The 21,282-nt window shown below is 44.4% G+C and overlaps 1 protein-coding gene across 2 annotated transcripts in view; it reads left to right on the plus strand.

Annotated features, from left to right (window-relative positions):
• Positions 1–21,282, plus strand: part of PWWP2A (PWWP domain containing 2A) — a 34,622-nt gene that overhangs the window by 1,540 nt on the left and 11,800 nt on the right. Inside the window, exons 1-2 of one of the 2 annotated variants that reach the window (XM_083181686.1) lie at positions 1–1,072; positions 17,512–19,200. The exon at positions 1–1,072 is cut by the window's left edge and continues 1,540 nt beyond it. In XM_083181686.1, coding sequence (XP_083037812.1) covers positions 1–1,072; positions 17,512–19,183 — 2,744 coding nt within the window. In that variant the 3' untranslated portion in view covers positions 19,184–19,200. Of the gene's footprint in view, positions 1,073–17,511; positions 19,831–21,282 lie in introns of those variants that run through there. The other variant, XM_083181685.1, reaches the window with a different exon arrangement.

Here is a 21,282-nt window from a genome sequence, read left to right on the forward strand (position 1 = left end):
CAGAGCCCATTGTGATGTTGGACTTGCAGCAGAAAGAAGATACACTAGAAGATGAAACCATCCCTGGGTCAATCGTTTTTTTGTCAGATCCTGACCGTACAGAAGCTGAAGCAATGCCCAAGACTGTAGATGCAGCCATCAATTCAATTCATGTACCTTTCAACGAGAGCTTTGACCCTTTAGATGGTGATAATGATTGTGTGCCTAAACCATTTCATAATAAAATACAACATAAACTTAATACAATCTCTGCAGAGGAAGTACTTGATTTAGGCATGGCTGAAAATTCCCATGAAGCCCATCCGGAGTCTGAACAATGTAGTGAACTTGGAGTGGAGGTCAAGCTTTTTTTACAACCAGTGCTAGAAAAGCTTGAAGAAGGGCCAAAGACCGAGGACTTTAGTATTGGCTGTCATTTTGTATCTCATACGACAGAGTTTCAAGCATTACCTTCTCCTGGAGAGACATCTGTGCAATTAATTTCTGATAAAAAGTATGATTCAGACCCTGGTGACAGTTGGTCACCTAGTGAATTGGCCCATGAAGATGTGACTAGTGCCATCAGCTCGCCTCAAACATCTTTGGATAAAGAGCTGGACTCTCCACCCATTCCTATGGATACTGAGCCTAAAATAGAAACTACTTCTGAATGCACAAAGATTGTACCATTTTCTCCAGATGTTGAATATGATCCTTTTTATAGGGACACTGAAATAAAGCAGATTTCTGAAAATGAGGCCTCTTCTAATCATGTCATTGAGGATACTGTGCTGGGACAACTGGAGGCAACTAAGGTGACCTCAAATACTGCACAGCTTGAAGAGGGCCATGAATTCTGTTTGGAGGAAGTACAGCATCCCTCCACTAATCCTGTTATGGATCCATGCTTGGACAATACAGATAAAGGCCAAGGGACTGCATCAGAGAAACTTATCCCTGGTGGAATTGATGGTCTCATTCCTGGTTCTGAAGTTCAGGTTACTCTTGACCACCTCATTCAGGATGCATTGGTGGTTTCCTTCCGGCATGGAGACAGAATCTTCTCAGGGGTTCTAATGGATCTGTCAAAAAGGTATGAAAGGCTGAATCTGGCACTTGTGTTTACAAGAGAACTTGTGGGATAAGATCAGTATCCTAAAATTCATTAGCTCCATGTATAAGCTCATTTCTGCCCTGAAATATCATGGGCACAATTGGGCTATACAGAAGATTCTGTTTAATTGATTAGGGTGAACCCCTTATTTGTATGTCGCCAAATAGCCTTGGGATGCACATTTACTGTGTGCTGATGGTTTTGAAGATGAGGGAGATGTAGCAAACCTTCTAGAGTGGGGAGGTTTACCATACTGTAGCAACTAACCAGCTGCTTTCTAGCCTTTCATCGAACATGCTCGATATAGACTAGCTAGAAACTGGTTCCTATGGGTGATTTCTCCACCCTTTGGTACATATGTGATTTCCTCTATAGGAGGGGTTCCTAAATGTGCCCCAACTGTTTAGATTTTAGGGCAATCCCTGCTTGTGCACAGATAGTATAATCAAACTGACTGAGGTACTAATTAAGTCAGCTGTGCCTAAGCATGGATATCCTTAAAACCTAGACTGTATGGTATTATTGAGGACTGCGTTAGGGAACCATTGCCCTATAAGCAGGCCTGGCCAACCTGTGGCTCTCCATCTCTTGTGAACTACACATCCCAGCATACCCTGCTACAGTTTTAGCATTCCCTAATGGCAACACTGTAGAAGGGTATGCTGGTGCTTGTAGTTTTGATAACAGTTGGAGAGCCATCGGTTGGCCAGGCCTGTCCTATAGCATATCCATGTTCAGATCATTAGCTCTAGTGCCAATGACATGGTATCTTCTGTGTAGTCTATAGACTCCCAGAAATGTGTGCATTATAACTGCGCAGGGTAATCTGTCAATGGTATTGATAAAGGGCAAAGTCCTCATTGTATGAAGATGCACACTGCACTTTACCTTTTAAAAAACAAACATTAGAATTAGGAGCTTGCAAATATACAGTGAACTTGAATTGGAAATCTATGTGGTTTCATTAATGATTTGAATCAGGTAGGCTTATTGATCTTGGATTTTTTGGTAGTGTATGTACGCAAAATGCATAGATTAAAATAGGTTAAAAATGTGCCTTAAAGTGTTTTGTGTGGTTGGAATACATGTCATGGGACATCAGCCGCACACTGCGTCCTCATTTACATGCCAGCACCCATTAAATGCTGGGTGTTCCCATGTCCTGCCGCAGCCACTGGCCCTGTACCACCGCCCCCCTCCACTGTGCGAGTGCCACACTGACAATATGCACATGACCCGAGCCAAACAATTGGTCCCCCGTGCCAGCAAATTAGAATCGAGCCACTGTACTATGACTCGTATTTGAGCTACTTACTGTTTTTGTTGCTTAACTGTCCCATTAAATGTAGACTGGTTCAGCAGAATACCTAGGTTAACCCCATACACACTGGGGGACTTTGAGATGAAAGTCGCTCAAAACACCCAGTTTGAGCGGCTTTCAGCTCAAAGCCACCCAGTGTGTATGGCCCGGCGATGATCGCTGCTGCGCGCTCCCGCATAATCGCCGGAAAAGCCGTTCATCTGCTGGTAATACCAGTAGATGAGCGGCTTTCAGGACGGCTTTGCATAGCGCTGCACTATGCAACGTCGGCGCCGGGCAGGGGGAAAGCCACTCAGTGTGTATGCAGTGAGCGGCTTTCCCCGCAGCGATGATTGGCATCATCGCTGTCCATACACGCTGGGCATAGTCGCCAAGTGTGTATGGACCTTTTAAGCTGTCCATACATTAGAACGATATCCGGTCCGAATGACAATTTCAACGGGCTGTGTGATCGATGTGCACATCATGAGGTATTTTGTCGCTTCAGTGGTCATATGTGCTGCACATACTGTATGATCAAGTGGGATGGTTTTGCGGTCGAAAGTAGTTTGATCACTCATACGACGTGTATACGATCTGCATCGTACGCAGGTCATTCTAATGTATGGCTGGCTTAAATAATATAACAAACAAGATCACTCAGACGGCCAAAATGAGTGATATTATTTAAAAATATTGCTTGGTGTATATAGGGCTTTATCGTGTGTAAATTAGCGTTTCTTTATTTTCTCTGCTTTTTTTATTTTATAATATTTATAGTAACATAAATTGTGTTGGGGTAAAAAATCTATATGCAGTCCACCCTTTCTGTAGTCAAGCACACAGTTGCTTTATTATAATCAGTAAATACTAGCACTGTATACAGCAGTATTGTTAGTATGACTCATTGTGCTATCCGTACACACCTGCCATAGATACAAAGAAAAACAGCTGCACACAATGACTACTGTATATAGGGTAAAGTTCTAAACCTTGTCATGACCTGAGCTTATGAAAGTCTAATCTGTCACAAATGTCACTCTATGGCTGGTATTCAGAAAAATGGACACTTTTCACAGTTTTTCCGTATGTATGTTTTTTTTTTTCTTTTTTAGGGTATCCATTTAGGATGCCCGAAAATACGCAGGTTCAGTGTAACGTGTGTTTTTTCTAGAAACAGCTGGAGGCAGATAAAACAAAGTTCCTGATTAAACATTGGCACTCACCAGCTTACTTGGTCTAATTGAATAGTACACAGTAATTGACTCGCCCTATCTATTTATCTCTAAAGTGTTATCTCTAGAACAGGCCTGGTGAACCTGTGGCTCTCTAGCTGTTGTGTAAATACACATCCCAGCATGCATTGCCACAGTTTTAGAATTTCCGGTACTTGTGGAGTATCACGGCTCCCACGATCTTCATCGTATGCTGATTGTATGCTAAAAATCGCATACGATATATAGTGGCATACAATGCAATACGATTTTTACCGATTTTTGCTCAAAAATCGTATGCGATTGCATCGGATGCCATACGATGGCACCCGATTTTGCACTGAAATGCATCAGAATGCATTGAAATGTGTATTAAACTTGTGAAATGCCCCCAAATGCCATTTTTCATAGTGCACCACCCCCACTATCAACGTCAACCCAAAGCGTGGCGAGCGGCGGCGGTACGCGTCCTACGACCTTTTCATACCCCCACTATCCATGTCGGCGTGGAGTTGAGAATAGAAAGTGTGGCGAGCGCAGCGAGCCACCGAGCCCGAAGCGTGGCGAGCAGACGTGGATACCTTCACAGCTATACGCGTCCCCTCGCGGGCTTCACAGGTATCCGCGTCCCCTTGCGGGGCTCGCTGCGCTCGCCACGCTTCGGGCACGGTGGCTCGCTGCGCTCGCCACACTTTCTATTCTCAACTCCACGCCGACGTGGATAGTGGGGGTATGAAAAGGTCGTAGGACGCGTACCGCTGCGCTCGCCACGCTTCGGGTTGACGTTGATAGTGGGGGTGGTGCACTATGAAAAATGGCATTTGGGGGCATTTCACAAGTTTAATACACATTTCAATGCATTTTAAAGCATTTCAGTGCAAAATCGGGTGCCATCGCATCGTATGCCATCGTATTGCATCCGATGCGATCACATACGATTTTTGAGCAAAAATGCTCAAAAATCAGTAAAAATCGCATCGTATGCCACTACATATGGCATACGATGGGAGCCGTGATACTCCACAAGTACCGAATTTCCTAATAGCAAAACTGTGGCAAGGCATGCTGAGACTTGTAGTTTCACACCAGCTAGCGAGACACAGGTTGGCCACACCCTGCTCTAGAGCAGTGTTTCCCAACCCTGGTCCTCAAGTACCCCTAACAGTTCGTTTTCCAGGTCACCCAGCAGGTGCACTCATTATTCAGACACATTTTAAAAGATCCACAGGTGGAGCTAATTTGAGTCTGTATGCAGACGTGGGAAATGTGCACTTAGTGTGCCCGCTAGGCTGTTTTAGTGAGGCGCTGCGCCCTGCCCTGCTAAAAGAGCCTGTATCCGATGCCGGCAGTGCAGAGCCTTCAGAGGGGGCGGCCCACCCCCTTCAGTGACGGCGGCAGCCCCTTTTGCGGCGTCGGCAGCCCGGGACCGCCCACAACAGTGTTGTAGGCGGGCCAGGTCCTCCCACCTTATGCAGCGGTTCCCTGCCCACCCCGGTTCCTAGAAGCAACACTATGCACTGTTGAGGGTACTTGAGGACCAGGGTTGGGAACCACCGCTCTAGAGCAGGTGTGGCCAACCTGTCTCAAACTCAGTCCTCAGAACCCCACACAATTCAGGTTTTCCAGGTGCATTCATTACTCACTGACACATTTTAAAATATCCACAGGTGGAACTATTTTACTTGATTCTGTGTTGAGACCTGGAAAACATGCATTGTGTGGGGTCCTTAGTACAGAATTTGAGAACCTGTGCTTCAGAGTGTTGGGAATTGGGTAATTCAGCACATGCAGAAGGGCTTCACTGGAGGAACAGCTCTATCTGCACTAACCTGTAAATATCCAACTTTGAAAGGTGTGTATTACAAGTTACAAAGGAAGGACTCTAGGCACATAAACAGACAAAATGCAGCAAAAATAAGCAATGGAGCAACTATGTAAGGTATAATAACTACAGATGTATCCACGCTCATCGTTGCCACATGTGACTCGAATGGCGCAATCTCGTCGCCAAGTGCATGCATCTAATTTGCTTCCGCGGCTCATAGAAACGCACTGAGCAGCGATATCACAGCGTGGCGATTGTGCGACTCTGGCACGAGTGACTGGATTGCTACAACGATAAGCGCAGATGTATATTTATGCTCCAAAGTTTATTATGATTTTGCATTTTTGTAAAGTTTGAGTGTTCATTCTGTCCCAGTCTACACACTGAAGGGAATGTTTTATTGTTACTGGCGAAAATACTGTGGGTTGCTCCTATTTCTCCTGGCACCGTGCTGTGGTGAGGACAAAACTGCAAAATGTCTGGTTTGGGTGCTCTAACCAGTAATTTTATGCGGGTTTAGGTGGCTTCTGGGTGCAGCAAGTGAGATAAGTAATGGGTGTCCGTGGCAGTCTCTCTGTCGGAGTGACACTTGAGTAGCTTATACCCCTTTCCCACTGCAGCTCTTAAACGGTAAATTGCAGTTTTTCCCCCACAATTTACGGTTTAAGGCTGCAGTGGGAAAGTGCCAGAGTTGAAATATCAGTTAGTTAACCGGTATTTCAACCCGTTTAAAAAGCAGAGTCCTACACGTTTAAATACCGTTTTTAAGGAGTGGGAATGCCTCTTAAACGGTATTTAAAATACCACACTACTTCCCCCTCCACTGGTACCTGCCCTGTGCCCACCCTCCCCTGATACTTACCTGCGTGGGGGATCCGTGCAGCGGGGTTCACGCACTTCTGGGGAGGCATCGGGTCTGGCATGGGAACAGTACTTCGGGTCCCTCAGGATGCTGGGCAGTGGGGACGCTCCGGGGTCCATCCCACATGGGCACTGTGCTGTGGATGCTGGTGGTGCAGCAGGGTCATTTCGGGGTCCATACGGCGTCGGGGCAGTCCCTGCAGCTGATTAGAACTAATAGTTCCCACTATGCGCATATCTAATGAGTGACGTGCATATCAATGAGCCGCTAATTACATATACACATGTAATGAGCGGCTCATTGATATGCACGGCGCTCAGTAGACATGCGCACAGTGGGAACTATTAGTTCCCATCAGCTGCAGGGACTGCCCCGACGCCGTATGGACCCTGAAATTACCCTGCTGCACCACCAGCATCCACAGCACAGTGCCCATGTGGGATGGACCCCGGAGCGTCCCCACTGCCCAGCATCCAGAGGGACCCCAAGTACTGTGCCCATGCCAGACCCGATGCCTCCCCAGAAGTGCGTGAACCCCGCTGCACGGATCCCCCATGCAGGTAAGTATCAGGGGAGGGTGGGCACAGGGCAGGTACCAGGGGAGGGGGGGTATATTACTGGTTAATTACAGTTTTGTAGCTTTCACAAGGGGTTCAATGTGAAAGGTACAAAAAACGGTAATTAACCAGTAATATACCGTTTACTACATGCAGTGGGAAAGGGGTTAAACCTGCTTTGAACCGTTTAAAAAAACGTGTCAAAGCAGGTTTGGCAGTGGGAAAGCAGCATTAGTTAAGCACTCATTACGTAGCTCTGTTCAAGCCTGAATAAGAATATAAATACCTTGAACTTGAAGTGGGGAATTCTGTTTGCTATTTAAACTAACTGGGCAATATTCAATTCTTTTCATTTTTTTGTTTTTTTTTTGCCCCCAAATGCACCAGGTTTGACGTGCAAAGGAAAATGCTGTTTAGATGCCCGAAAGACACTTTCCTGCTTGCCACCTCCTGAGAGATCCAAGCAGGAAGGATGGGCACTTGTTCAGAGTAACAATTGGATCGCTTCTTTGGACGCCCATTAGTTACAGCCAAGTGCATGAGTGTTTGTCTATCCTTTGGCAGTGAGAATTGGAGAAGGGGTATGTAAGAGTATTTGGGAGGGTTTTGGGCAGTGAGGCGATGTGTACTGGGGTCTAGTAAGGAGGTGTGTATTGATCGCTGTGGGCGCCAGTGCACAGCGGCTGCACATGCGTGTATAAACCTATGCTGATTGAATCAGAATAACCTCCCAAATCGGCTGTCTCAATACACCCCTCTCCCAACATAGCTCTAAAGCCCCAGTTAGGGTGCTCAAACCTCAGCTTTAGGAGGCTGCATGTCACCCCTCCCTCCATAGCTAATGGCTGTCTGATTAGGGCAACAGTAAAATGTTGTTTTGTGGCTACTAGTGCCAGCCATGGGGTGCAACAATTGACTCCTATTGTTTGTCATATTTAGTAAATTGTGTTTGCTTGTCATCACTAGTTTCTGGTATTGGACAGGATTGCTCCTGGGAACCCAGTTTTTCTAGCGTCCTAGTAAATGCACATGGGTCACCAGGCAGGAGGGGCAGAGCTCTGCGCAGGGGCCATAGCGACCGCGTGTCGCTATCACCGGGTAATTAAGATCTTACATACAGGATAAATCTAGTCAGAATGCCAATCAGAGCCAGTGTTCTCACCATAGAAAACTGGCCCTGATCACTCAGCACACATTGCTATGTGCTGAGCGATCTGTCGGGGGGTTCTTGCATCGCTCAGATTGTTCACCACAGTCTCCCTGTGTGTAGGCCCCATAAGTTCTTCCACAAAACTGAGCACTTTACTGCCCCTCCCAGCCCCCAGAAAGAATTTATTTTTGAAGTCTGACAGAGAACCCAATATGCACATGTGTAGTGTTCCCGCTAGGCTGTCTTAGCAGGGCGCTGTGCCCTGCCAAATTTTTAAAGGGCAAGATGCACCCTGCCCCTCTGGCAGCACCCCGCTAAAACAGCCTCCTCCTCTTTTGGTGATAATGGGGAAGCCCGGCACCGCAGTATATAGCGGTGCCCGGCGCTTCCCCGGCTGCGGAGAGCCTTCGCTGCGGCCGGGCCTTCCCCCTTCAGTGACAACGGCGCCGGGCCCATCCCTTTTTCGTCAGTTTCCCGGGACCGCCCAGAACAGTGACGTCGGCGGGCCCGGTCCGCCCCCTTGATGCTGCCCCTGTGCAGCGGCGCCCTGCCCGCCCCTGTTCCTAGAAGGAAAATTACATGTGCAATGTACTAAACATTGGTGCATTGCGACTATAGCCACCATAGCTTCGGGACCTGAATCAGGCTCAATGTCAGCATCTTCGCTCATTGTTCAGTTTTATATTTATTTTCCCAAGCAACATGAAAGAACACTGTACTAGAACTCATGTAACCTGTAAGGGCTTTATTTACTAAGATGGGAGTTCTATCGTAGATGGGATGTTGCTATGGGCGACCAATCAGATACTATCTAGTATCTTGCCGAAGGTGCTAAATAAATAAGTAGATGCCGGTTGATTGCCCATAGCAACATCCCATCTTCAATAGAACTTCTGTCTCCATAAATAAAACTCAACAGTATCTGTCGGTGAATCAGGCCGTGCATGCCGGGCAGATTTCTGGGACCAGATATATGCTCAGTATATAACTAGACATTGTGTATTTGATACGCATGTTACCTGCTTCATATTCACAATGAACAGCTGTATTCTGGCTTGTGCACAATAAAAGCATCAGCATTTTGCATTTATTGAGGGATGTAAGAGGAGATTGTGGAGGGGTAATCTGCATTTTGTAAAAGTAGTCAAGATTATTAAATTGCAGCTTTGATTATTTTGCATCGCAGTGATACTGGACATGGTGTAATTTATCACCATCCGTTGACAGTAAAGCAAAAAAAAGCAAGTTTCTGCCACATGCAGGTTGGGTTACAGCCGCTAGACTTAAAATTTGCAGAGATTGAGATGTGAGGGGCTTGTCCAAAAGCAAATTTAATTGTGTAAAAATAACTGCCCTGCATTTGTGGGCTGCATGCAAACCTAGACCATATTTAGCCTGCATACAAAAAAAAAAAAACTAAAAGAAATGTAATGTATTGTCTCTCCTTGCAGTGCAGCATGGTTATCCCAGGTACTTTTTTTTTTTTTTTCTGCTCCTCCTCTTTGTGGCTGTCTGTGGCAAAGAGCAATACACTTGAAGGTAAAGCCTAGTGCCTGTTAATGGTGAATTGGGAAACTTGACTTTTTCCCAACTGTTAAGTGGCGTAGGGCCAGTTATTAACTTGAAGGGGAACCTATGCATTGTAATAGCCTGCAGAGATCTTGTGTGTGTCAAAATGGTCTATAATCCTATATTTCTGTTGGCAATGTACGTCTTTGCAAACCCTAGAAAGAAAAAAAAAATAAAAATATATATATATATATATATATATGTGTATATATGTGTGTGTATATGTATATGTATATGTATATATATATATATATATATATATATATAAAAATAGTGGTATTCTTAGCGCAAACAAAAACTAAATCCTCCTTCAATAAATGTCACTGAGTCCTTAAAGTCCAGAATCAACTCTGTACTTCCTTATGCACTCTCCCTCCGTTTCAGGGTGGCAGCACTCCTCCAGTGGGTCTCTGTTCTTAAAAACCCTTTTTAAACGTAATCTGGAAAACAAGAAGTGAGATGTGCGCCTCCTAGTGCAATACGTCAATGTTCGTACTCTTCCCTCCACCACATAGAGGGAGACTGACAGCCCCCTAATAATTTAAGGAGTACTGTTAATGGTGGTAATCCACCACTGTTTCTTTCGCACAATTCAGAAATGAGTATCCACTGTTAGCCAGGACAGATCTCTGCTTAATACTGGGACTCTTTTTTTCTCAAAATGCACATGTATGGGAGATAAGAGAAAACAGAAGCGGAGACAATAGTGTAATAAAGTTTTACACCATTTTTATTCCCAACACAACACAATAAAATCTCCGTACAATAAAAAAATTCTTTTCAGCTTATCTGATATGATGAAGTCAGTCCATCACCAATATACCAGAACCAGTCACCTCGACGCGTTTCGTCCTTGCCCTTTCGGCTGGACTTCCTCAGGAGTGTGACTGCTTCACTCCATAACCCTGTTTATATAGGTTGTATTCAACCCATTTCCTGTTTCAAATTCCCGCCAAAAACGCGGGTATATACTTCCGGGATAAACACTTTTGGAACGCATAACCTCATTACCGGAAGTCCCAATGGAACACAAAGGACTTCCGGTTCTTGAAAACATATCAAACTGTGGAAAATATACAATATCAAACATCAATTGATATATTTTCCACAGTTTGATGCGCAATGCATTCCTGGGACCGCTGGAGACCCAGAGAAGATGCCGGAGGCCTGCTGTGGACGCCCGGGGACTGCGTGGACGCCGAGGGACCACCGGACACCATCAGGGGACAGGTAAGTATGCCTAAAAAAAATTATTCCGAAAAATTCCCCTATCCGGAATGCTCGTGGTCCCGAGCATTTCGGATAGGGGATACTCAACCTGTATTACACACACATGTATTTGGACAGCCACCGATTGTGCAAGTTGACCCTCTTAAGATGAGAGGTCTATAATTTCTGTCATAGGTACATCAACTGTGAGAGACAAAATGTGAAAAAAAAACCCAGGAAATAACATTTGTATGATTTTTAAACCATTTATTTTTATATTCTTGCGAAAAATAAATATTTGGACACCTACCAACCAGCAAGATTTCTGGCTCTCACAGACCTGTTACTACTTCAAGAAGCTCTTCTATCGTCCACTTGTTACCTGTATTAATGGCACCTGTATGAACTGTTCATCTGTATAAAAGACACCTGTCCACACCCTCAAACAGTCAGGCTGCAACCTCTCCACCATGGCCAAGACTAGAGAGCTGTCTCATGGACACCGGGGACAAAATTGTAGAGCTGCACAAGGCTGGGATGAGCTACTGTACTTGACAATATGCAAGCAGCTTGGTGAGAATACTTTAACTGTGGCGTAATTATCCAAAAATGGAAGAAATACAAGATCACTGACCATCTCTCTCGACCTGGGGCTCCATGCAAGATCTCACCTCGTGAGATATCAATGATCTTGAGAACAGTGAGGAATCAGCCCAGAATTACACGGGGGGACCTGGTCAATGACCTCAAGAGCGTTGGGACCATGGTCACAAAGGTTACCATTAGTAACACACTACGTTGGCATGGATTCAAATCCTGCAGCACCCGAAAGGACCCCCTGCTTAAACCAGCACATGTCCAGGCCCGTCTACAGTTTGCCAGTGACCATCTGGATGATCCAGAGGAGGATTGGGAAAATGTCATGTGGTCAGATGAGAGCAAAATATAACTTTTTGGTATAAACTCCACTCGCTGTGTTTGGAGGGAGAAGAATAAGTGGCATCCCAAAAACACCATACCCACTGTGAAGCATGGGAGTGGAAACATGCTTTTGGGCTTCTTTTCTGCAAAAGGGGATACGGATGTCTGATCCGTATTAAGGAGAGGATGAATGAGCCATGTATTGTGAGATTTTGGCCAAAAACCTCCTTGCCCCAGTAAGAGCATTGAAGATGGAACGTGGCTGCTTCTTCCAGCATGACCATGACCCCAAACAAGTTTGATACGAAATCCCGGCGTTCAAAATCTCGACAAGGGGGGGACGTGGATCACCCCCCCCCCCCTTGTGGGCTTGCTGCACTCGCCACGCAGTGGGCCCAGTGCCTCGCTACGCTCGGCACACTAATTTATTCTCCCTCTATGGGTGTCGTGGATACAAATAGAGGGAGAAAGTGTCAGGATTTCGGCAGTCGGGATTTTGAACGCCGGGATTATAACTGCATTCCCCCCCCCCCCCCCCCCCCCCAGGCAGCTAAGAAGTGGCTCCATAAAAAGTATTTCAAGGTCCTGAAGTGGCCTAGCCAGTCTCCAGATCTCAACCCAATCAAAAATTTGTGGAGGGAATTTAAAGTCCGTGTTGCCCGGCAGCCCCAAACCATGACCGATCTAGAGAAGAGCTGAATGAAAGGGTGGGCCAAAATACCTGCTACAGTGTGTGCAAACCTGGTCAAGAACTACAGGAAACGTTTGACCTCTAATTGCCAACTGAGGTTATATTACAAAATATTGTTTAACTTTTTGATTGTCCAAATATTTAATTTCCACAAGAATATACAAATTGCTTAAAAATCATACAATGTGATTTCCTGGTTTTTTTTTTTCACATTTTGTCTCTCACAGTTGAAGTGTACCTATGATGGAAATTAGACCCCTCATCTTTTTAAGTGGGTCAACTTGCACAATCAATGGCTGTCCAAATACCCAAATGCTTTTTTCCCTTTTTACTTTGATTGTGCACTATATGGGAATTCTTTGGAGTACTATGGCTGATGGAGATTTATTTTTATAATTCAAACACCATTGGACTCTGACCTCAAACTGTTCCCATTTTCCAGGGTCTTTCCACAGAAGGCACAAGTTCAATAATTACCTCAACCTTTTTTAATATTTTAAAGTGTCAGTGATTGAGTACACCTGTGCACCTGCTGGGTTGCCAGGGAAAAAAGTACTTTGGAGTCTTGAGTTTTGTTTGAGAACCACTGGTATAAACTATTGATAGTTGTTAACCCATTGAGTGCCAACATCTGTGAGACTAACAAAAAAGTTGGCCCTCGATCGTATAGCACTTTGGTATACTTTAAAAAAAAAAATTTTTTGGTATAGAGAGTTTTCTTTCTTAATGAAATCATGTTGGTCAAGTTTTAGATTTTCTTTACCAAAGTCGTTTTTTGTAAAAATTTTGCTCAGTTAAGTGTTTAAAAATAACCCTTTCCACCAAAATGATGTGTCCAACCCGGGTTTTCAAACACTGTTCCAACCTATGTCAGAGCCTGGTCAGACCCCTTTTACACTGCACCATGGGCCTGGGTTATTTTCGGGTAGACCCCATTAACATTGGATCCGTGTGTACCCTGCATTTCACTTCTACCACTTTTACACCAGAACTGCTGGGTCACACCCGGGTCCGGAGGTATGTGCTTCCCTACTGATGGAAATGGGTCCCCGGGTCGGATGACACAGGTGGCCCATGACTCCAGGGTCGGATGACACAGGTGGCCCATGACTCCAGGGATGCCCCGTGTCTGACCATGAGCATTTGCTGGGTCAGACACCTGGGGAGCAGGACCCGGGTTATATATTTTACACCTAGCCCTGGTGCGGAGGGGAGCGGCAATAATCCAGGTCGAGGCTCTGGTTTAAAAGGGGTATAACTGTGGCAGAACTCTGTATAAACAGTCAATCAGCAGCTGATCAGCATAACCTGGGTTGCACGGTTTTCCGTCAACTGTGGTTGCCCCAGCAATAACCTGGGTTTTGTGATTGGTGTAAAAAGGTTATAATATAGCAGGTACAGGCTACACAGGAGATCTTACGATAATAGCAAGAATATGCCCGTGTCCAAAATCATGCGCATGTCCGGAGGAGCCGGCAGACAACTGTCCATAGTGGTGAAAATTGAGGAAGCTTTTATGCTCCAATGTTGTGGACCAATTACTACTTTAAATCTGTTATTAATTCAAAGTAAAGCATAATTCACACCTCGCCTAAGTAAAGTCATCCCCCTAATTTGTGATGTCCACCCCCATTATTGAATGTTGTGACTGTTGCTAGGTATGTACATAGTCTTTCTATTCAGAGAGACCTAGTGTTCCTGAACAATCCACTTTAATTTCCATTTTAGCACTTAAATAGCTGCGAGGGGACAAAGGTGCCAGCTGAAATGTGTGGTACCAGGAGTCTGGGTGCCTGGAGCAGTGCTTTAGACTTGTGCCTGGCAGGGGCAGCAATTGAAGAAGAAAAATAGGTATTGTCAACAGTCTATTCTCAAGATTGTACAATGATTTCCTGTTCCTTAAATATCGCTCTCCAACCCCCCCTTGCTTTCTAACTTTCTAAAGCAATTTTTATGCTTTGTTTTATTTGTCTTCATTGAATCCTTGTAAACAGCTTTTCATTTAAATGAGTGCCCCAGTGTAATAGGATTTTGCTTGATCGATTGCTAGCACGTAATCAGTTTTAGTGGTTTCCTAATCGTAGTAAATATTTCCACTGGCATACTTCTGCATTTGGGTGGCTGGATGTTGTAGGACTTGTAGGTGCTGAGAATTCCAGGGCCAAATTTAGATAGATTGATTTTTAACCACTGGGGTGGGTTTTTCTGAGGCAGGACAAACCTACCTACCTGCCCTGGTAGGTTTGTCCTGCCACAGAAATAAACACCACAGCCCTAACCCTACACCCCCCCCCCCTGTTACTCCCCACCATCGCCACGGTTCCGGGCATACCACCGAAGGGGTAAATATTATTCATAGGATATTGCTGACTAAAAAGCTAGCTGGTGGTATATTTTCTCTCTCTGTATTAACTGCAGTACACCAAAGTAAGCAATTTTCCTGTATTGCAATTGACTGCTAATAATTAGTAGTCCTCAACCAAAACCCCACAAAAAATGAAAATATTGGTGTTGAGCAGGGGAGACAGCTTTGACATCCTTTGCACCAGTGCTGGGCAACCTGTGGCACACCAAATGCTGTGGAACTTGACATTCCAGCGTGTCTTGCCTTCAGTTTTGCTGCTAAGGCATACTGGGATGTGTAGTTTGCAGCAGCTGCCATTGGTGTAGAGCATGGGTCTTCAAACTGCAGCCCTCCAGATGTTGTGAAACTACAAATCCCAGCATGCCTTGCCACAGTTTTGCTATAAGGGAGTGTTAAAACTGTGGCAAGGCATGCTGGGATTTGTAGTTTCACAACATCTGGAAGGCCACAGTTTGAAGACCCATGGTGTAGAGCAGGGGTGTCAAACTCAAATTCATCGGGGGCCGCATCAGCAGTTTGGTCACCCTCAAAGGGCCGGTTGTATCTGTAGGACTATGTGTCCACTCTTTATTATCATAAATTATTGTCACTGCATTCAATTATTACTGTTTTTTGTAATAATGTAAGTAATAACTAGCTCTGAAAGCAGAAACATAGTCAGAATAATGACAAGTAGATATTCAAATGTACAATTTTTTGAAAAATTATTTTGGGAGGAGTTACCTGGATAATACTTGAGAGAGTTCTCAGGAAAGATATTCCTTCCTGATAGGGGAGATGGGGACCTGAAAATGACTTATTGGGCTAATATGAGCTGCTTGGATTTTGAGAAAGATGGAAATGGTCACATAGCTATCCTAACACGTCTTAAGTGGCTCAGTTGACCTGAACACTGTTTGGCCTTGAAGTCAAGTTAGGAGGAGAGCAAGGCCTGGTGTGTAAACGTGTAAACCATGTACAGCGGCCAGCCTGAGCTTGACACTACTAACCTATTCCAGTCAGCCGCCTCGCACACACGGTTACCACATGGAATCCAGCAGTAGTAGCGACCAATCACATACTTCCATTGCTCCCATCCGCTACTACCAGCGCGGATCGCCAGCTGTGTGACGTCCCAGCACCAACCCCGCAGCTTCGGCTACGTGAGCTGATTGAAGGGAGAGTGACATCACACAAGTTCCACAACTCCATCTGGATGCACGCCCTGATTGGCTGCTACTCCATGCAGTAGTAGTGCAAGCCGTCAGACGTGCGGCATGATGTAGGAGTCACAGAGCTTCTGGTAGCTCTCATGCATCTCATGGGACACACTGCCCCTGCGTGCTATCTCCTCAGCAGACTGCAGGCCAGGATCTCAAAAAAAAAAGAAGCGAGAATAAAAGGTGAAGGCTGGCGGCGGCTGCGCGGGCCACATGACTAGGTCTGGCGGGCCGGATTTGGCCCGCGGGCCTTGTGTTTGACACCCGTGGTGTAGAGGGTAGTTGAGGGTTGCATTTAATGGGGATGAAGTTCCCAGTGTTAAAAATGAATGGGCTTATTAAACAAGATGTGAAACTGCAAGTCTTGGAGTTCTACACCAGTTAGATCCACATTTAACTCATCAGGGTGGTAGGGTTCAGGGGAAATGTAAGGAAAAATTACTTGGCCACAGAAATGGTAGTGGTTAAGTGGAATAGCCTCCCTTCGGTGGTGGTAGAGGCTACGATAGTAGAGCAATTTCAACTTGCATGGGGTAGGCATATGAATAGGATCAAAGAAAAATAGGGCTGAGGTTACATAAAGGTGTAAAAAAAAAAAAAAAAAAAAAGCAGAGTAGATGAGCCAAGTGGTTCTTATCTGCTGCCCATACTATGTTTCTATGGATTCTGTGACAGAACTGTCAGCAGGTCTGCCATACACATAGGCAGTTGTACCGATATATTGGCATCAGCTGTGCTACAGGCCTGATCTGATATCTGCAAAGAAGCACTAATGCACTTAACACTATGTTGTTCATCAGCTGTATGGATGACACATTACATTGTTTTTACCCAGCCATAGGCGATACTGCTGGAGTGCCGGGGCAAACAAAATAGTGCATACAAACTGAATGATGTTGCCCAGCCTCTGTTGACAATGCAGTTGTTGACAGTATAGGCAAAATTTGACTGCATGTTCAGATGACTAGAGGGTAATATTGTTAACAATATTGTTCTTTTGAATATAATTTAAAACTATCTTGTGTATGCATTGGATGCCCAGGATATCTAGGATTGGGAATCTCTACTCCGCATAGAACTTTTGAGTTTAACTCCTTGGGGGATGAACTCAATTGTTTGCGAAGGCGGCTGACCGTGGGTGCCCAACGAAGCAAATTGTTGTTCCATTCAGGCAAGATCAGCTGCTGTCATTTTCTGCTTGGAGACCCCAGTGCTGGGGAGTACGTGTATGAAAAGTGATCTGATTGAGTGCCCAAATGGCATTATGCCCAGCACTTTAGTCTGGGCATAAAGGGCCCAAAACTGTTGCATGTCACCCACTAGGGATTGAATCGACACCATGTGCTTAAATTGTGACATACATATCAGAAAAATACCATTTGATATTGTACTTAAGTAACATTATTTGATCAGGATGGTTTATCGATACAAGGCATTGATATAAGATTTGTGTTCACAAATATATGGCAGTGGGCACTGTTTATGGCTTTCTAAATGAATTATAAAAATTTTAAGCTCAGACATTGCTTAATTTTGTAACTGTGTTTTGTTTCAAGGTTCGGACCCCATGGAATCCCTGTAACCGTTCACCCTAAGCGGGAGTACAAAAACAAACCGGAAGAACAGATTCAGCTGCAGAGCACATCATTCCAGGAAGACACATTGTCGAAAAATGAGAATGAAACGGTCACTATGGATGTTTCCCCCATCCAGCCTGATGAGCCCTGTGGAGTTCATAACCTGTGGACTTCAAAGCCTCCTCCACTTTTTCATGAAGGAGCGCCATACCCCCCTCCTTTGTTTATCAGGGACACTTATAACCAGTCAATACCTCAACCTCCACCACGTAAAATTAAGAGACTCAAAAAGAAAATATACAGGGAAGAACCCACTTCGATAATGAACGCTATCAAGCTTCGGCCCAGGCAGGTATTGTGTGACAAATGTAAAAATGTTGTGGCAGATAAGAGGGAGGTCAGGAAGACTGGTAATGACTCTTTTAAGTTAGAAGAAGGGAAACGGAGGAGGCATGAAAGTGTAACTACTGTGAATAAAAAACTTAAAACTGATCACAAAGTAAATGGCAAAAGCCAGAGCGAAAGTCAAAAACGGAATTCGGTGTCCAAGGTTACAAATCTCGGCCAAGGGCGAGGAAAAGTGGTAAAAGTGGCTTCTCAAACAAATGCCCCAAAAGCTCAACTGCACACAAAGAAGGTGCTCCAGAGTAAAAACATGGATCATGCAAAAGCTCGGGAAGTGTTAAAAATGGCCAAAGAAAAGGCACACAAAAAGCAGAAGGATGCATCTTCCTCTAAAAATCCTCACACTAAAGCTCACATCGCAAGGCGCCTTCAGAACACGAGCTCAGGAACCCTCCCACCCAGGCTACGCATAAAACCTCAAAGGTACCGCAACGAGGAAAACGACTCTTCGCTCAAGATCGGACTTGAGAGCTTACGAAGCAGCAAGATGGGTATCAAGCCCCAGACTCGCTACACTGCCACCCGATCAGCAGGTGAGGGCCCCTCAGAAATAAAGACCCCCCCAAATGTCCCAGAAGAGGTCAGCAGTGATATTCAGAACACAAGTGTCTGTGTACCGCCTGTCGAGCAGGATCCACAGCCAGCGCTGAGCAAGCGAGGCAGCAAAAGCAATATCACAGTTTACATGACCTTAAATCAAAAGAAAGCAGACTCTTCCAGTGCGTCAGTGTGTAGTAGTGATAGTACAGATGATTTAAAATCCATCCACTCTGAGTGTAGTTCTACTGAAAACTTTGATTTCCCCCCAGGCAGCATGCATGCACCTTCACCTTCACCTTCCTCTTCAAAAGAAAAGAAAAAGTTGACCAATTCCTTGAAACTAAAGGTGTTTTCCAAAAATGTTTCTAAATGCATGACCCCTAATGGGAGGACCATATGTGTTGGGGACATTGTTTGGGCAAAAATATATGGCTTTCCCTGGTGGCCCGCCCGTATACTAACCATAACTATCAGTCGAAAAGATAACGGGCTGCTTGTGCGACAGGAGGCCCGCATATCCTGGTTTGGTTCCCCAACAACTTCATTTCTCGCTCTGTCACAGCTGTCCCCCTTTTTAGAAAACTTCCCGTCCCGATTTGACAAGAAGAGAAAGGGTCTTTACCGCAAGGCCATCACAGAGGCAGCTAAGGCTGCCAAACAGCTCACTCCAGAGGTGCGGGCCCTCCTGACACAGTTTGAAACGTGATCCCTCCCACATAAAAGGTAGGCAAGTCTAGAGGTCCTACGTCAAATTCTATATATATTTTTTTTTTCTTTTTGTGTCCTAGCTTAGTCACACCCATAAATTCTCATAATGTGAACTCAGCTGGAATGAGGCTCTGCCCTTTTTCTTGATCATTAGCGGGGCCTCCTTTTGCGGTAGTCAACATTGGAATTAAGATAACGAAAGCATTAAAGTTTAGTAAATGTGTAAAGAGGGTTTCATTATACAAGTTTGCAGTCCACCATTTAAAAAAAAAAATGGAAAAAAAAAAAGTTTTTTATTGCCCATAGCCAATATGTTCCTTGCCCATTCTACTTTTGGTAGGAGCCTGCCTATTGGCGACTGACTGTCGCTGGGCAACATTTACTAAGCCACGGCTTTTGCAAGCCGCTGTTTCTCAGCGTATATAACCCTTCGACTTAAAAAGGCAATGATCATGTGCTCATTGATTAACTGTGGATCAGTGTGTTTAAGAAATAAATAAATAAAAAGTGGAATGTACATCCAGAGAAAATTCTTAGGTTTAAGTTTGTCTTAAATTGGTTTCTGCCACAGAAGTCTAAAGTAAAACTAGGACCAAAGTGGCGGCTTTGTGTTCAGTATGCATTTATCTTCTAAAGCAAACAAAACCCCCCCAAAACCCTGACTTCCCCTCCTGTTTTTTGGTATTTTTCCGTTTTGAGACCCATGAATTGTCAAATTGTTTGACCTCAAATTGTTACATTTTGTTTTTGGCTGTACCGTTCTACCCACAATTCTTTTATTTTCCAGTTTGTTTTTCATTACTAAGGTATCTGTTTGCAGGTCAGAAAATATGAAGCAAATGTCATTGTGTATTGCTCTGAAATGTACAAAATGTGTAAATAAAATCCACTAAATCTGAATCTGTTGTGTGTTACTGATACAGAGCATCCGCTGAGTAAAGCTGCACTTCAGCTAAATCCTATGTTCCGTCACGTTGGCTAATCGAAGCACACTTCAGCAGAACCGCCACCTTGATAGCGGGGTGTGTTACACAGCTATATTTTGGATTAGCACAACACCGTAATTAAATCCTGCTGTATAGAATGGAACCTGCTCATTAAAACATAATTGGGTGTATTTTTATACTCTACTACAGCTGCCACCGTTTGTATGCAGTTGTTACTGTTAAGGCGGATCGTTTACTTACAGATACAGAAGGGTTAACTACTGTGTTTCCTATAAACAGTAACGTTGCACGTTAATAAAGGTTACATATACAATTTTTATATCCTTGAAGTATAGCTTAAAAGCTGCTTTGTGTAGTATAATAGTTTTAGTAGAGAATAGGGATCTGCAGATCCGGATCTCAAACCAGGATCTTATTGGCTTATGGGCTATCAGCTGTCACAATACATGTGACAGCTGATAGCCAATAAGATCCCATTTTGAGATCCGGGTAAATTAGATCTGCACATCCTAGTAAAAACTATATTTTAAAGATTATGTCCACACCTATGTATTTTGCGAACAAAGACCTAAGGCTCTATCTGCCTTGTACCTGTCCCTTCTGTTTGCCTGTTTTTCTATTTTGGCTGTACCTTGAAAACCAGCGATTTTCTCGTACTTTCCCTCTTTTCCTTCCTATATCAAAATGTAGGATTAACGAGGGGTTAACTCACTGGTTCTCCTGTGTGCAGAAGGAATTGCAGACTTAAATACGCTGCTAAAATTTTTATTCGCTCATTTTAGCCATCTTTCTGCCCAATATTAAACCTGGTGAGTTGATGACCGCTAGCTTTCTATACTAAGCTAAAGGTGCCCATACACGTTACAATTATTGTATACAATATCGCATCTCAGTTTTGCGATGAGATCTAGTACAAAAAGAAAGTGCAGTACATACTTTTTGTACTAGATCTCATCTCATCCCAAAACCTAGACGCGATGAGATGCGATATTGTATACAATATTGTATATAATAATTGTACCGTGTATGGGAACCTTAAGGCTTATTTAGTACAGAACAAGTCATTGCCAGCCTCAGCTCACTGTTCATCTAGTGGACCAAAGAAAAGCTATAATCCTCATCTATATGTAAGTCTAGTGTCTGTGTGACT

Source organism: Crinia signifera, chromosome 4 (genome assembly GCF_055691185.1).
Source record: "Crinia signifera chromosome 4, ASM5569118v1, whole genome shotgun sequence".
NCBI lineage: Eukaryota > Metazoa > Chordata > Amphibia > Anura > Myobatrachidae > Crinia > Crinia signifera.